The sequence below is a fragment of the Narcine bancroftii genome, chromosome 10 (genome assembly GCF_036971445.1).
Source record: "Narcine bancroftii isolate sNarBan1 chromosome 10, sNarBan1.hap1, whole genome shotgun sequence".
NCBI lineage: Eukaryota > Metazoa > Chordata > Chondrichthyes > Torpediniformes > Narcinidae > Narcine > Narcine bancroftii.
This window is the reverse complement of record NC_091478.1, coordinates 77958670-77976979: the sequence shown is the minus strand read 5'-3', so window position 1 is coordinate 77976979 and position 18310 is coordinate 77958670. Positions and strand designations below refer to the sequence as shown.

The 18310-nt window shown below is 41.8% G+C and overlaps 1 protein-coding gene across 4 annotated transcripts in view; it reads left to right on the top strand.

The window, feature by feature from the left end:
* Positions 1-18310, top strand: part of ripor1 (RHO family interacting cell polarization regulator 1) — a 134512-nt gene that overhangs the window by 53765 nt on the left and 62437 nt on the right. For all 4 annotated transcript variants that reach the window (XM_069901504.1, XM_069901505.1, XM_069901506.1 and 1 more), the window contains exons 7-8: positions 12587-12736; positions 14933-14996. In XM_069901504.1, coding sequence (XP_069757605.1) covers positions 12587-12736; positions 14933-14996 — 214 coding nt within the window. The remainder of the gene's footprint in view (positions 1-12586; positions 12737-14932; positions 14997-18310) is intronic.

The following is an 18310-nucleotide window of genomic DNA, read 5'->3' as shown; positions in this document are numbered from 1 at the left end:
CTTGTTTACCCAGCTCAGATGTTCTTGTGCTTTCATTTATGCTTCAGGGTGAAAGCAACACCTGAGAGTTTTGCTTTGACTGACCCGAGAAGGTTTTTATTATTTACTCTTGTCTGCTCTTGATGAGATTGAAAACCTTTGTTGTTTTTTGATGATGGCAAAGTAATGAAAGAAGCCACATTTTGTGGTGGCCTTGAAATGCGGGTGTTTTGACAACTGTTCTCTTGCAAGTTTTCATCATCTGTACATCAAAGGATGGACTGGTTTTGAGTTTGGATGCTTGTCCATAGGCACTCAGTGAACGGTTTGTCCCACGTCCATTCCAAATGTAAAGGCTGTTGAAAATTTTGGTAACAACTGTTCAGTGATCTTTATACCATTTATGCCTCTTGATGTTGAAGATGCGTTTTACCAAAACTGCTTTCCGATCCTTCAGTTAATATTTTTTTACATTCCCATCTGTTACATTCCTGTTTTGTTAACAGATCCTGACTTTTGTTTAATGATAACAGTTGATCTGAAGTTTAACCATGTAGTGTTTAAATTGGCATAAGGTTTCATGGGATTGAGCAGTCTCCTGAAGATGGCTGCAAAGCTAATGTACATTCAAATTTACATGATTACATGTAGTCCATAAACTCTGCGTCAACGATGGCAAGGTTAAATGGTGCATTTTAAGATAAATGAGGTTTGCAGTAATGCAGACCAAATCAAGGTGTGGTTTTTGTCTGCTGCAGTGAAGAAACCGAATCAGTAAAGGCCAACAGGATGTGGTGCAGAACAGGAAGTGCCGTATGTTGATAGATTGGGCACATCTGGGGAAGCTGCTGGGTAAAATAGTTTTGATGCCATTTATAATGGTGTGGTTGGATGTCGCATGAATGAAAGTTATTTTGTCTAGTGAGCTTTGGGCTGTCTGTTCCTCCATTGGATCCACAGATAGTATGTACAAAGTGATGAGGTTAATTTGTAATCTCTGGATGCTGTCCTAAGCCTGTGTGCTGAATGACAAGATTAAAATGTGTATCAAAAAGATTGGTGTGGGAAAACTTTTCTGGGAGGAGACAGACCAGTTCCATTGGGAGAAACTTCAGTTGATTTGTGCTGGGATCTGCTAAACGATCATTTATAATATTTATTGTCAGACATATTCTACAATGTACCTATGCACCAAAATTCTTGTGTGCTGCAGCTGAACAGGTAGTTATAAAGAAAAATACAATAATATGTAAGCTAATTAAATTACTGATAGCTCATATATATTCACATTACTTGTAGAGCAAATAAGTGACTTGCAATAGTCCTGATATTGTTTTGCATACAGTTCATGATTATTGTACCAAGGTACTGTTCATGAGTCTGATAACCATTAAAAATTAACTGCTTGATCCTCGAGGTGCTGGATTTCAGGCTTCTGTAAATGCACACCTTCTCGCTTGACAGGAAGGTGCAACAGTGAGTTCACTTCTTGAGTAGACTAAAGCGGGCAAGACTGCCAGCCACCATCATGTCAAACCTTCTTCAGGAGTTATACCGAGAGCGTCCTGGCTGGCTGCATCATGGTGTGGAACGGTGGCTGTAGAGAAGTGGATCAAAGGTCAATCCACAGGACAAAAAGAGTAGCAGAAGGGATCACTGGGGTCCCCCTCATCGACGTGATCTACCAGGATTGTTGGCTGAGGAGGACGCGCAGAATTGTGGAAGACCCCTTCCACTCTGCACAGCTGCTCCCATCGGGGAAGAGATGCAGGAATATCAGAGCCAGCACCACCAGGCTGAGGAACAGCTTCTTCCCACGGGCAATGAGAATATTGAATGACTAAATGAACTGCTCACGCTAACTGTCAGAGACTCTCCTATTTAGTAAAGAATATTTATTTTTATATGTGTATATTTGCCATGCATATGTATTTGTGTTATGTCTGGTTGTCTGTTTGCATGCTTTCCACTGAGGACTGGAGATCACTTTTTCATCAGGTTGTTCTTGTGCAATTGGATGATAATTGAAGTTCTTTCTGCCCAGTGAGGAGGGTGTGACCAAGGTGATGGAGGGTCCTTTATGGTATTGGCTGCCTTCCTGAGGAAGCATCTCACATAGATGTCTGCAGGGATGGGAGGTCAGAGTCAGTGGTGGTTCTGGTCATGTTTGCTACATTCTGCAGACCTCTGCCTTCCTGGGCACTTAAATTGCCAAACCAGGCCGTGATGCAACCAGCCAGAATACTTTCCAATTGAACTACTGGAGTTGTAGTTAAAAATTAATCAGAACAGTGGTGAACAGAGGATTCAGTAGAAAGAAAGTTTAGAATTGATTAAATAAAAAGGAAAGTGTGCAGTAATTTGAGGGTATAGAGTGTAAATTGGATTACAGCAGGGAAATGTGAAAAAGGCAGAACTATCTGAAATACATATAATGTTTGCAGTGAGAGATGGCAAAGATTTAAAAAAATACAAATACAAATGCATGGTTGGAAGATGACCATATCTGAGAACTGGATAGTCCTGTGTAAGTTCTCGGATAGCTTTGTTAATAAAGGATGAGATCAGTTCAGAGCCAAGACATGATCTTGCTAGATGTAAAATCAGTTTGGCTGAAAATGGGTGGGTTAAGTAAGCGAGCATTTTGATAGGAAGAATAGAAAAACAGATTATTGCATAAATGGAGAGAGATGGTAGAACAGTGCCGAGGGAGCTGGGATCACCACACAGGAATAACAAGAAGATAGCCAGTAGGCACAGCAAGTAACGGGGTGGACAACAGAATGTTGGTTCTTATTATAAGATGATCAGCAAAATTTGGAATCTTGCTCCAACACTACCAGGTCTTCAATGGGACTGTGCCAGGAGCATTGCATTTCTGGTTGCCTCATTTTAGGAGAGAGATGCGTGCAATGGAATTGGCTCAGAATGGGTTACCCAGGTGATTTTTTGAGTGAATGGGGTAAATGTAAATGAGGAAAGGCTGAGTAGGTTGCGCCTGCACTTGTTAACATTTAGAAGAATGAATTGTGTTTCTAAAAAAACGTGCAGGAGTGGTGGTTACTGAGAGGATGTTTCCTCTTGAGAAGGTATTTGGAACCAGAGGACTTTGTGTCCAAATAAAGAATCTTGCCTTGAAGACTGCAGTTCTTTCCACCACCCCCCCCCCCCCCGAAAGCCATGAACCTTTGGTATTCTGTATGCCAAGGAGTTCTTGAGACAGGGTTATTAAATGTGTTCAAATTTTTGGACATTTGGGGAATAGGCAGGAAAGTGGAGCTAAGGCCTGGGTCAAGATCCACCATGAACTTATTGAATTGAATGGCCTCTTGAGGCTGTATGGCTTCATCTCTTTTGACCCTGGCCACCTGCTTTAGAAATGGAACATCAGTTAACACACCAAGGAAGGCTTTGCTCGAGGAACTCAGGATCTCTCGGCATACCACATGGAGACTGCTTCTTCCTGTGCTCCTGCCACCTCACTAAGCACACTCTGGAGATGGCTCATTTGCACGAAAAAGACCATGCCTAGAACAGGGGATAGCTTTTCTGTAGAAATGGTTGCCATGGCCTAAACTTTTATGAAGCATAGAGTTTTTTTTTCCTTGCTGCCTCGCACTCTGGCCTGACTGCCTCTCCCCCCCTCCCCCCCCCCACTGTGGATTGATTCTTTATGTCACCCCCAGAATCTTATCCCCTATGCCTTGACTTTATTGTCCACGTTGACATTCCAACTCAGCCAGATGAGATGAATAATGGCATCATCCTCCCAGGGCCTGCAGAGTCTGAGGCTGAAATCAGTGGCTGTGTCAGAATCCCAATGAACAAGATTGCGCCTGATGAATAATTTGAGCACATTGTGGGAATTCTCCGAACTCTGCAGTTACCATCCATTCTGGTTATTGCCTCTTCATTGTTTTATGTTGAAAATGTATTGTTGAATACCTTCCTTCCCATGCAGTCTAATTCTGTTCAACAATAAGTTAGACCTGCTCCATTCCGCACTAGAAAGCGTAATTGAGTAATGCTGTTTGTAATAGAATTAGCCGTGTATAGGCTGCTGAGTGAGGGTATGTGGGAAGTGAAAAGCACTCCAACCACTGTCATTCAATTGATGAATGCAGTTGACCTTTGTAGTGGATAGTTGTTGATTTAATAATTTGCAGCTGGAGGTCTCGACTCTTTCAATCAAGGACCAATTAACATGGCAGTTTTCAACGCTCTGAGCATGACTGTATTTCAGAACATCTCCAAGCTGTTACTTCGGACTTTGTACAGTGTTGTCCTCGTGAGCCCAGGATTTTTTTCTCTGCTGTGTGCTCTTTCCTGCAATGGCTTGCTGCTCTACTGTGCTTTCTTTGACACACGCAGATAATCTGGGCTCTGGCCCCTCCCCCCGATCATTTCTGAACTCCTTTATCTTCGTGTGTCCCCCCCCCCCACCTGTATCCACCTGTTGGCCTATTGTCCTTCCCCTCTCCTCCCACCACCTCATTCAAGCGTCTACCTGATTTCCAGCATACCTGTCGAAGGGCTCAGGCCCCAAGTGTTGACTGCCTCTTGTTTTCCCTGGATGCTGCATGACCAACTGACTTTCCAGCACCTCATGTACAGAAGTTTTGAAAAATTGGTACTCACAAAGAATTGAAACTTCAGTGGCTTGGTTTCCAGAGTGAATTCTGTCTTCTTTGTGTGATTCAGTTGACTTCCTCGGAATTCCCCACAAATGTTTTTAAAATTCCAACTAGAAGTCTCTTGATGGTTTAGAACATAGAACACTACAACACAGTACTGGCCCTTCAGCCCTTATCTTGACACATATATTTCTTAAATAAAGTGCTAAACCCTTCCTTCCTCATAATCCTCTATTTTTCTTTCTTTCATCCATGTGCCTGTCCAAGTCTCTTAAATGCCTCTAATGTTTGAGGCTCCACCACCATCCCTAGCAGGGCATTCCAGGCTCCCATAACTCTCTTACTTACCTCTGATGTCTTCTCTAAACTTCCCTCCTTTCACTTTGTGCATATGTCCTTTGGTATTTGCTATTCCTGCCCTGGGAAAGAGGCGCTGGCTGTCCACCCTGTCTATGCCTCTCCGAGTCTGTGGACAGAATCGCCACCGAGCTGATTGACCTCCACGTTGTGGTCAGAAGCAAACTGATGTACTTGCACATGATATCAAGAAAACCTGTCCATGCACCCGTTCAGGTTTCACCTCTTTCTGCACAAATTACCAACATAGATGTAACGAAGCAGTTTGAGAAACCAATTTGTTAAAGAAGAATCTCAATCAACAAGGAAGCAAAAGCCACAATTATAAGCTGCTTTTTAAGCATTTTAGTTAATATAAAGCTTGCACCACCAGGTTCAGAAACAGGTCCTCCCCCTCCATCAGACTCCTCAACAACAAACTCAATCAAAGGTTCATTTAAGGACTCTTACTTGTGCATTTTATTGAATTTCTTTTTTATTCTCTCTGTATTGCAGTCAGTTTGTTTACATTTGTTATCTGTCTATAGTTTCTTGTTTACATATTTACACTGTGTACAATTTTATTTTGCACTACCACTTGGTAGTCCGCAGGAAAAAGAATCTCAGGGTTGTATGTGATGTCATGCATGTACTCTGACAATTTCAATTTTTAAAAAAATGTAGACACACAACACTATTCAGGCCAATTCGGCCCTATGAGTCCATTCTGCCCAATTTACACCCCATTAACATATACCCTGGTACATTTTTGAAGGGTGGGAGGAAACCGGAGCCCCCAGAGGTAATCTATACCGACACGAGGAGAATGTGCAAACTCCTTACAGATGGCATGGGATTCAGACCCTGGTGTGGTCCTGATCACTGGCGCTGTAAAGGTGTTGCACTAACCACTACGTTAACTGTGCCCCCCCCCACCCCCCCCCAATAAATTTGAAAGGTCTATCCTTGTCCTTGAATTTGGGAAGGTGCTGAAATATTATAAAATTTAAAAAGTCATTCTTTAAAAATAAATTATGGGAATTTATTATACTTTTGAAATGGCAAGTTCCATACTTAAAATTAGTTAAAGCCACTGAAATTGTTCAGTTGTAATTTTGGTTTGTATTGCCATTAAAGTCACACAATGTGTGTTTTTATTTTCAATGATGAGTTGTCATCACTCTCTAATTTCTGTGTCTTGCACTGGAAGATGTTAAAAACAGTGCACTCTGTCTGTGGGGTAGCAGTCCATCTTCAGGGTTTCCTGAAGCTCTCAGATTTTATCTTGTGTGGCTGTGAGTTCCCTATTTTGCTGGAAGTTGGCCTGCTGTTTTATCCTTCCTTTCCCAGAAAGGTTCCACAGTTGGTTGTGTAAGATTGACCAAAGGCAGGTTTTCTAAACAGCGAAAGATTTTGCAAAATTTGAGGAGGTTTATTTTCCTCCACACAATCGCACTCAGAACAATAACATTAAATGGCCTGGAAGCCATGACCATTTAAACACTCAGTCATTTAATGCCAGGGGTTTGGATCGGAGGTTTATGTTCTTCTGCGGGCCATCAACGGAAAGGATTAAATGAAAACTTGCCTCCATTGTGCGTAATCTGTCTAAGGTATGCGTTTTTTTCTGGGACGATTTTCCTGATAGAATCTTGAGCTGACCAGCATTTGCTCCAGGATTTCTGATGCTGGTCGATTACTCAGGATTTATATTTCGCAATGAGTGTCAGCAGCATGCACGCTGAACATCGAATAATTTAAACTTGACCTCCATATTATCTACCCAGCAACAATTGCGGGGCAGAATTCCTCTGTGCAGAGCTCCCCCCAAATGCCCTTCGCCTGAGAGTAGGCATGGTCAGGGAAGTGATGAAACCAGCTGGCAGTTTTTATGAAAGAGGTGAAGGACCATCCCCCATATATTAAGGAATATATGGGTTGGCACAACATAGAGGTTCAAAGGGCCTGTACTGTGCTGTAGTGTTCTACGTTCTATTGCCCTGTTGGGGATCGCGTATCTACGGGGGCCTGGTGTGTGGCCCATACCAAGGGAGAGGCGTTGTGGAGGGGCTCCAAATGAAGCTCCAAGCTCCAACAGAGCTGCAGTCCATACTAATTACCTGGTCACAGGTATTGACATCGTCTGATGTACTAACCATGTTTGCTGTGCACGCTCTCTTCATAGCTTGAAATGTTTGGTAGAATTTCCAGAGTGTCCCAATTTATTCCTAAAATAATTAAAAGAACAAAATTGATTCTTACACATGCAGTAAGAATGTGCAAATTCCTTACAGATGGCATGGGATTCAGACCCTGGTGTGGTCCTGATTACTGGCGCTGTAAAGGTGTTGCACTATCCACTACGTTAACTGTACCCCCCCCCCCCACCAATAATTTTGAAAGGTCTATCCTTGCCCATGAATTTGGGAAGATGCTGAAAGATTATAAAATTTAAAAAGTCATTCTTTAAAAATAAGTTATGGGGTTTTATAATACTTTTGAAATGGCAAGTTCCATACTTAAAATTAGTTAAAGCCACTGAAATTGGCTGTGTCTAAGTTTAGACATGGCCATCGTTACTATTTTCACCTTCAGGAATACTGTTCTGAAAAGTAATAGATTTCCACAACTGTTCATGAGGAATAAAATTACTTCTTTTGATCCATTATCAGTGCAGCTTTTCTTTTTGGCACTTGCATTGTGTGCTGCTATTGATGTGGTTCCATGCACTCCAGTTGCCATGGAAATTGCTTAATTCATGCTCTGAAATGTTCCTGTAATATCTGGATGCCCTTTGAAGCTGACATGTGCACAAGCTTGTCCTAATGTCAGTTTTTACAATCAACAGCATCTCCAATCCTTTGGATTGACCACCGCCCAAGCATCCAGGGAATGGGTGTGCAAACCCATGATGAAGTGATTGAGATCGTTTGCACAATGCCTGTTTTGCCATGATCCTTAACACTGTGTTAGGTCAAAATATATCATGTGTACAATTTTTTTGTTCTATAACTGTGCTTTTGCCTCTTGGAGGAGTGAGTCTGTTGTTCCAATCATTTATTGCTATTTGAAAAGATTCTTCAAGATGCCTGCCACATTCAAAATTGAGACATTTGGAAGACTAATTTGCTTGTGGCTGCAATCTGCATCTCAAATAAATTTGTTCCTAAAATCCATCTTAATAAATTTCCAAACGATTTCTTAATCCATGATGCAACATAAAGGAATGACCAACCTTTGTCTTGCTAATTAATTCTATGCATGCATTCCACTGCCTTGGATCCTGATCAGAATCTTCTTTCTTTGACTTTGTTACTTCAGTGACTCTTGGCAATATTTTAAATACACCATTGAGTAAAGTCCAAACGCTGGCACAAGTGCTAAGTGTTTGTGTGTGTGTGTGCTTTTCAAATAGTTACTGATAAATTTGGAATGCCTGTCAACAAGTCAGTTTTATTTGTGCATGATGCATTTGACTGTAACGTTAAAATGTTGGTCACTTGCTCAAACATGTGAAAGGAGTGCTTCTTTCAATAGATAAGGCTTATCCAATGGATGGAGTGGGTTCAAGAAATCTGACTCCATGATCTGCGTTTGAGAGCAGAGAGGCTGCTTCCCACTGCAATGGATCATCCTGCGGTGCTGATGTGATTTGAGCATAAGCCGTACTTTCAATTGAGAAAGAGAAGCCAGTCTGCTTTATCATTGCACATGATTCCACATTAATTGCATGTAATGCTCCGCTGTGATCTTTATCTAAGGATCACTTCTCCATCGCCGACTGGTGTTGTGATTTTGAACACTTGCGGCTATGAGTTTCCTTCAAACTTTTTAAAGTGGAGAATTCAAAATGACAGCTTTAGATGGGATACTCTGCAGGTTGTCTGACCATGCTGTGTTAATGTGGAGAAGGGACTGTTTTATCATTTTGGAGGAATTATTTCCATCACCGTTAAGGCATGCTCTGAAATAAATTTGTCATTGCGAACTGGTGGTGTTACTAAGTGTTAAATAATGCTCGAGTTGGGCACAACCAGTGGACCATTAACACTCAGAACTCTACCACTAATATGCATATGTTTATTATTGTCTTACTGCCTTCCTACAGTTTGCTTTTTTGGCCCTGCTGTTTTAAGTGCCTACTAGCTGGCTCTGATGGGAATGTGTGGCTCACAGCCTTCTAAACTGAGCAAGCTAATTATGGGCCAAGTGTGGAATTAGAAATATTTACATTGGAACATAGAGACCAACCATTTAAGTCCATGTCAGTATTTATCCCTTGCACAGCTAGTTTTTTTTGCAGAAAGTATTAAAATAGACTATTTTGTAGCTCAAAGAGGCAGATGTTTACAATTAAATACACAGCAAAAATAGTTCTCTGACGAAGTTAGATGGATATTGAAGCCCATTTATGAAAGAAGGCCCACAGCCCGTCGCATCTTTCTGAAGAAGTGCATCTCACCCTCTGTTGACCTCAGCTTCATGTCCCGAATTTGGGTTCCAAGTAAAGCACCATTTTGCATTAATTACTTTTGATAAAGATGAACAACTTGGAGAGGTTTTTTCATGTTTACTTTGATAACCCAAAACCTGGGTGCAGCAAAAGCCTGGCAAGGAATAGCCATCTCTCCGATTAAGGTACAGAGAATTAGTGAAAATTCAGGTTTCTGTGGACCAGCTGTAGTTCCAGGTTCAAGATGTTTTTGCTCCATTTGAGAGTGCAATGCCAACTTGTGGAGGACTCCAGATGAGTCCTAGGAGAAGTGCGTTCGTCCTGCTGACATCACCCTTTGCTGTTGTTGCTGCAGTCTGGGGGCAGTTTCCAGTCCACTTGTCCGTGATAATTTTACTGTCTAATTAGCTTTTTTTTTTAAAAACCTACTGTGAGAATTAGAAATTCTAAGCTCTCTGGTTCTGCCTTGTAGCAATCTGTATGTTTGGTCTGTTCACATTTGGATAATCTCTGTTGAAATAGACACCGCTATTGCAGTTGGTATAACTCGAATAATTAATTCTCAATTGTTCAGAGATCATATTTATTGTCAGAGTACAAGTACATCATACACAACCCTGAGATTAAGAAAGAAATGTAAACAAACTGTGCCCATACAGAGAGAAAAGAATCAATAAAGTGCAAAAGTAAGAGTCCTTAACAAAGCCTTTGATTGAGTTTGTCATTGAAGAGTCTGATGGTGGAGGGGAGCAGCTGGCTCCTGAACCTGGAGGTGTGAGTCTTGTGGCCCGTATACCTCCCACCTGAATGCTGCAGAGTGTGAGCACTGGGTGGTGTGGATCCTTGATGATTGCTGCTGCTCTCCAATGGCAGCGTTCCCCGTGGATGTTCTCGGTGGTTGGAAGGGTTTTGCCTGTGATGTTCTGGTCTGTGTATAACATATAACATAACATAACAATTACAGCACGGAAACAGGCCATTAGGCCCTTCTAGTCCGCACCGAACCAAACACCCCTTTCTAGTCCCACCTACCTGCATAATGACCATAACCCTCCATCTTCTTCTCATCCATATACCTGCCCAGCTTTTTCTTAAATAATAAAATTGACTCCGCCGCCACTATTTCTCCCGGAAGCTCATTCCACACCGCTACCACTCTCTGAGTAAAGAAGTTCCCCCTCATGTTACCTCTAAACCTCTGCCCCTTAACTCTTAACTCATGTCCTCTTGTTTCAATCTCTCCTACTCTTAACGGAAATAGTCTATCCACATCCACTCTGTCTATCCCTTTCATAATCTTAAATACCTCAATCAAATCCCCTCTCAACCTTCTACGCTCCAAAGAATAAAGACCTAATTTGCCCAATCTCTCCCTGTACTCTAGATGCTTAAACCCAGGTAACATTCTGGTAAATCTTCTCTGCACTCTCTCCACTCTGTTTATATCCTTCCTATAATTAGGCGACCAGAACTGCACACAGAACTCTAAATTAGGCCGCACCAACACCTTATACAATCTCAACATCACTTCCCAACTCCTATATTCCATGCAATGATTGATAAAGGCCAGCATACTAAAAGCCTTCTTCACCACCCTATTCACATGAGTTTCTACCTTCAGGGAACGATGTACCGTTACTCCTAAATCCTTCTGCTCTTCTGTATTCATCAATGCTCTCCCATTTACTACGTATGTCCTGTTCTGATTCTTCTTATCAGCATTAAATTTCATCTGCCATTTTTCAGCCCACTTTTCTAAGCAGCCCAAATCCCTCTGCAATCCTTGAAAACCTTCTTCATTATCCACTATTCCACCTATCATAGTATCGTCTGCATATTTACTAATCCAATTCACCACCCCATCATCTAGATCATTAATGTATATAACGAACAACAATGGGCCCAATACAGATCCCTGAGGCACACCACTGGTCTCCGGCCTCCAACCTGACAGACAATTTTCCACTACCACTCTCTGGCCTCTCCCTTTCAGCCAATGTTCAATCCATTTGGCTATCTCAAAATTTATACCTAAAGACTGCACCTTCCTAACTAACCTTCCATGTGGTACCTTATCGAAGGCCTTACTGAAGTCCATATAGACAACATCCACCGCGCTACCCTCATCCACATTCCTAGTCACCTCTTCAAAAAATTCAATCAGATTGGTCAAACAGGACCTTCTGCCAACAAATCCGTGTTGAGTGCTCCTGATCAGACCCTGTCTATCCAGATATTTATAAGTACTATCTCTAAGAACTTTCTCCATTAATTTACCTACCACAGACGTCAAACTTACAGGCCGATAATTGCCAGGCTTCCTCCTTGAACCCTTTTTAAATAACGGAACCACATGCGCAATACGCCAATCCTCCGGCACTATCCCCATCTCTAATGACATTTGGAAAATTACCGTCAGAGCCTCTGCTATTTCCAATACCTTTTGCTGAGCTTTCCACTCAGAAGTATTGGCACACACCTTCCAACCCCCCCCCCCACCAGTCCAGACCTTGATGCACCCGGTCAGTGCACTTTCCACCACACATGGATTGAAAATTTCCAGAGTTTCTGGTGTCGTACCAAATCTCGCAAACTCCTGAGGAAGAAGAGGTGTTGTTATTGTACTCAGTAAGACTTTGCAATCTGAAATGACATGTTAATGATTTTGGGGATAAGTGTAACAGTGCAAAGTAAACTCCTACATGTTCCTTTAATGCTATGAGGTCTTGTTCATACACCAGAATATACAATCAGATACTGTTTAATGTTTTAATCAAATGATTGTCCCTCAGACAGTGCAACATTCTGTCAATACAACATTATGTTGTCAGCTGTCATACTATGTGCGAGCTTCAGAAAGATACTGAGTGAGGACGATGTAAATAGAAGTCTAGATCTTCCCTCAAGTAAACCATGTCCCCTTTGACAAGGAACAGGAAGGCCGATGGAGATGGACTTTTGCCAATAAACATGAGGTAGCAGAATTGGGGACAGAAGGGGAGCGTAGTGGAATGATTATCAATGGAACACTTCAGCTGTGAGTCTTCTGAAGGAGTATTGAGGTTTAGTCAGTCATTCTGCCTCCAGTCCAGATCCCTCAGTGGGCTTGCTCGATAATGGCCTGCTTAATGCCGTCTCTGATTGCGATGCAGTGCCACTCTGATGACTTCTTTTCAACTTACAGATTGATGAACTGTATGAGTCCTACTGCATCCAGCGCAGATTACGGGATGGTGCCAGCAACATGGTCCGGGCTTATGCGACATCGCAAACCAGCAAAGAAGCCAGGGAGAGTTTGGCCGAAGCTAATAAGGGCTACAAAGAATACACGGAGGTAAATCCAGGAGCTGGAAGATTATAAATTGGAAACAAAGAATTTCCATTCCAAACCCTATCCCAGATCTTTGGAGCAGAAATGCAAAAGCCATTATTGATGTACTCATTAAACATCATGGGGGGGTATTTACCTTAGAGAACTGAAAGGCCCCAACTTCATCCCTGCATCTGTTAAGGTGCAGAAACCACTATCACGGTTAGCATAGAACAGTGGTTCCCAAACTTTTCAGGCTGCTGCCCCCTTGGCTCCCAGCCCACATCCCTACCATGCCCCCACCCCCAATACACCGACCACACCCCTTTCTTGGCATTAGGTCTACTGCAAATTTAAAACACCAAATATTCTAACGCTATAAACAAGTGTATGTATTTCACAAATAAAACTTATAGTAAACCAATTTGCAGTCACTGTCCCAGCATTCACCATCCTGGGTGGTCAGTCACTGTCCCAGGCTGTCAGACACCATCCTCAGCTGGCACTGTCTGGGCAGTCACCCCCCCTTCCCCCCACCCCCTCCTCACCTGACGAATAGTGCACAATGAGCATTGCGGACTGAGTTTGCCAGAAACATTTGAACTGTGCCTTTTTTCCTCACCACCCCCTGGATCTTTTCACCGCCCATGGGGGTGGCAGCACCGCCCACATTGGGAATGAATGGCGTAGAGGTTAACTCAATGTCATTACAGTGCCAGGAATTAGGACTGGGGTGTGAATCTCGCGCTGTCTGTAAGGAGTCTGGATGTTGTCTTCGTGGGTTTCCTCTGGGGGCTCTGGTTTCCTCCCACTGTTCGATACATACCGGGGGTTGTAGGCCAGTTGGGTGTAATTGGGCAGCATGAACTCGTGGGCCAATAGGGCCTGTTACCACGCTGTATGTCTAAATTAAAAAAAAAATCAACATAAAAGGGAAATTCAAACAATGAGAAGCTGGAAGGACAAAGGCCCTCCCTAGTTTCTCTTCCCTCCACCCACCCCTGCCCATTTCATCCCTTGATATATTTGATATACTTTCATTTCAATAAAGGATCCTGACTTGAAACGTTGACTGACCATTTGTACCCACGGACGCCACCTTACCCACTGAATCCCTTCAGATTCTCATTGTTTGCGTTGGATTCCTGCATGGTGAATTTATTTAGAACAGACGATTTCATTACGTCTTTTGTATAGAACAGCCTGCTGTAGAAATGGAAGTTGTTTTTAAACCAAATTTATTGTCCCTGAATTTAATTTGGCCTTTGGTCCATATTTTGGAAATCACCGAGGTATCCCTTATTTGTGCAATTCAGTACTTAATTCACAGAATTCTCCCATCTCTTCTGCAGTTAAGGTCAGGGATTGTTTCCCAGTGTTGTGTCTTGTCATTCGCAAGTAAATTAAGAATGGTCAGAATAATTTATTTGTCGAGCTTCTGGAAATTTGTAATAACTAATCTGCATGAACAAGTGTTTCTATATTTTCAAAGTGGTCCATATGGATGCACATTGAAGTATAATTCACTGAAACATGAAGGATTTTGCAAACAGCCAGGTCCTTTAAAGAATAATGGAATGTTTTGGTTTTAGTTTCAGTCAGGTTATTGAAATACCTTGACTGCTCTTTTTCATGATGGAACACAGTGTCACAACCCCACCCTTAGCTTGTAGTCAAGCCAATTGGCAGAAGAACTCTGGCTTTAATCAGATTATCAGGCTGAGTATGTCTGTGTGTATTTGGAGTGGGATTTATCACCGAGTTCCTGTCACTGAGCCAAGACAGGAACTTGTTATCTTGCCTTGTCTCCATCCCACAGCACTAGATTAATAAGGCCTGGTGGTGAGGGCTGGCATAAAAAATTTGTGTGCGTATTATTCTTAATTTAACCTCTGTTTTAATTTGCCAGTCACTAACGCTCTTTGGAACAGTGAGACAGTTGGGAAATCAGAAACCACTCTAGTTTTAGCAACACAGACAAACTGCACCTTCCCACAGAGAACTTCCAAGCAAGCATGGTTATTTGCTTAATGCTTGTGTGTCCAAAATACCAAATAACTCATTAAGAGCAGTCACGTGAATTGAAACTGGAATGGAGTTTGTTTCTACAATGGCTGCCCATTTGGGTACTGATATCTGAAATACGGTCTTTGTTTTATCTTCAAAATAAAAATGTGTAGCCTTGTCCTGAAGTGAAAAAAGCTCTTTTCTTTCATTCAGAGCATGTGTACAATGGAGAGTGAGTTGGAGAATCAATTAGGAGAATTCCGCATCAAAATGAAAGGTAAAATCCTGACTAAAGTTGAATATTTTTAAAAATAATTCTTGAGATTTAGAACATCTTCAGATTGATCTGTTTAGTTTGATAATTTTTTTTGTCTTTGCCCACTATTGTGCAATCTGTGCAGTACTTGAAGGCTGTGATATATATATATATATATATAAATAATTTTGAGATGAGGCAATAATGAAGGCAAGTCACACTGTCAATGTTGCTCAATTAATGTCATTTACTTCAATAATCTTTGCTTGTACACAGAATGTATTTACTCCTAGCTTGGTTCTGATCCCCATCAAATGATTAGTAATTACAATGCTGAATGCAAGATTATAAATTAATGTAAATAGTCATTCACTGTAATGTGCCAATTATTGCGAACTGAGATTGAATATTACTTTTGTCACTAATGCAAGTTGTTCAGGAGTTCTCTATCCCAAGCACAGTTGGGTGCGCGGTGTCCTGAATTTGACTCGACTGAACAATGTCAGTTTTGACTGGAGTGAGATTGTGGCGTTGAATGGAAGCTTTGTATTTGTGCAAAAGACAGCAATGGAGAGAAAGGATCTGTGCCTTGTATTGTGTATTGTGGCAATGCTGACGGTCACCATCATAGAAGCACTCCGTCATCTCCCTCGGGAAAGCTTACTCATTGAACACTGCCAACTGGTCCTTGCCAAAATAGAGAAGCAATCCCAAATTTCCTGTTTATTCTTCTCACCTTTACACCTGCTTCCTTTGCAAAACTGCATCAACGTATTTAAAATCCTTTCTACTGTTTTGTTCAAATTAATTTGGGCTGAATGAAAACATGATGTTAGAGAAACTCAGCAGGTCAAACAGTGTCCTTTGTAGTGCAAAGATAAAGATGCATTATGTTCTCACCTTGATGAAGGGCTCAAGCTTGAAATGTTGGTTATGTATCTTTATCTTTGTTACATCCTTTTAAAGTATTTTTATTAGTGTTTATTATAAATACTTAAACAGTAGTGATATTATTGTGCTATAAGATTCAAAAGAGAAAAAAGAAATTATTACAAAAAATCTTTTCGTGATTTAAAAAAAAATCCAGAGCACAAAAGTAAACTGTTTGGCCTGCTGAATTTCTCCAGCATTTTGTTTTTACTTCAACCACAGTGTCTTCAGATCTTTGACTTTTGATTTGGGCTTATTTGAGTTTCTTTATTTTCATATTTTATTAATAGTTTTTCCACTCAAACGGCAACATTTGTCAAGATCGTTAGCAACAATATCCACATTATTTACATTTCATGCTTGTTAATTCCATATTAACATTTCATAGAATTTAAGTGCTTCTTTTTATCCCTTCCCCCCCCCCACAACATTGAACACTTAACACCAAACTAATTACACTTCACACAGTGACCAAAACACAACAAAGGTATGAAACTTAGATATGGGGGAAATATAGGTTTGTCGTGTTGCGGCGGTCAGTGCATAAGCTTCCTTTTTTCTGTGCCTTTCCCTGTTTAGAATGGGATGTACCTCCTCCGCTCCCCTACCAATTGAGGGGTGGATTAGGAGGGCAGGGCAGGCCAGAGAGGCACAGCAGTCCACACTACAATGGCACCCTTTTGTAGTTCAAGTAGGGCGGCCAGATCGTCAAAAAAGTGTTGTATTGTTTCCTTAGATTGTTGGTAATTTTCTCCAGGGGACACAGGGCTGCATTTCTGTGTTCCAGTGTTCAATGCTCAGATAGGAGTCGGAGTTCCACTTACTTAAGTTTCTTCACCAACTGGTGTACATGATTGTCATTGGCCAGTAGATGCTTATTATGGGACATCTTCAAATGAGTTGTGGCATATTTTTAATGTAACGGTGATCAAATGGTGGAAAAATGCATTCTTTTCTTTGAAATCTTTGTGGATGGTGAGGGCACCAGGCGAAAGAGATCCAGGGGTGTAACTCAGACAGTCTCAAAGTGATGGTGCTGCCCTATTGACCCACACAAGTTTTCCCCAGGCAGACATTTGTACTGTTGGCTCATTTTCGTACAGGGTGCATGCAGCGGTGATCGAACATGCTTGGAGGGGAGATGTACTGTGGAAGCACCAGATGTCAGCAAGCACCTCTGTCTGATGCAATGGACATCAAAGAGGTAAACTGCAAGTTTGGCCAAGAACCAGTGGAGTTGTTCTCTCTCCACAGGGATCTGGAAGCCCTGTAGACCAACCCTGTTGAGGAAGTGGATGAGGAAAGCCCTGGCACTACTCCAGATCTGAACGCAATGTCCCAGTGTTCCAAACGATCATCATAATTTCAAGAGAAGCAGTTTTGCTGCTTTAAGAACAGCAATTATATTCAAGAGCAAGTAGACTTCATGAAGTGTTTCTTAGCACCTGCTGTCACAGACGCTGCTGATAAAAATGGTTTAGATGAGTGATCTCGCCTCGGCAGTTTGCAAAATGTGAAGATAGAATTTAGCACCACTAGACTGGCTCAGTGTTGCCAGGCAACAGGAAAAAAGAACTGCTTTATAATCTGGAGCTGCGGTTGTAAAGCATGTCAGTGACTCAGGATTACCGTGTGTGTGACGAATAGCGCAGACAATCAGTTCCTTTTATTACCTTCTGACTGATGAAAGCAGAAGGGATGTGATGTGAAGTGAAAGGAGGCTTGCATCAGCAGCCTTGTTCTGAAATCAAAAGCAAAGTGAAGAAAACGGAAAGTGTGGAACATTGCACTAAATTTGCATTTATTTTTGCAGTTGGGTTATTTTGAGATTAACTGGATTTCCCAGAAGTGGCAGAAATGATTGTACTTTGTTACGTGTGGTGGGATGGCTGAGTAGAATGGAGCAAGTCCAGGATTACCATGAGCGATGCCAGTTCTGGGTTTGATGCTGTATGTTGACCGCCAAAAAGCAGAGTTTACCCAGATACCAGCTGTAATTCCTTCTCCCTTTTCAAATGATCAGATGCTTTGTTCAGCATCCGTCAGCTAAGTATCAGGAAGCCCAAAGCCATCATCCCAAAATCTTGGCTATCCTTCCTTCTGACAACTATGTTTAAGTATCGGGAAGCCCAAAGCCATCATCCCAAAATCTTGGCTATCCTTCCTTCTGACAACTATGTGAACCCACCCCCTCATCTTTAAGACTTTGCAGCAGGAACCATGATCACCTCATTGTTTCATCTGTTCAAGACTTTCCCAGTGATATTTCTTGTTGTATTCACCAGGGTTATTGGAAATTTCTTGCCTCTCATGCTGCCCCATTTTCCTGATTGTTTGCTGATTATATTGGCTGCCAGGACACAATGGGATGATTTTACAGTTCAAGTCCCTTTGTGATCTTACCC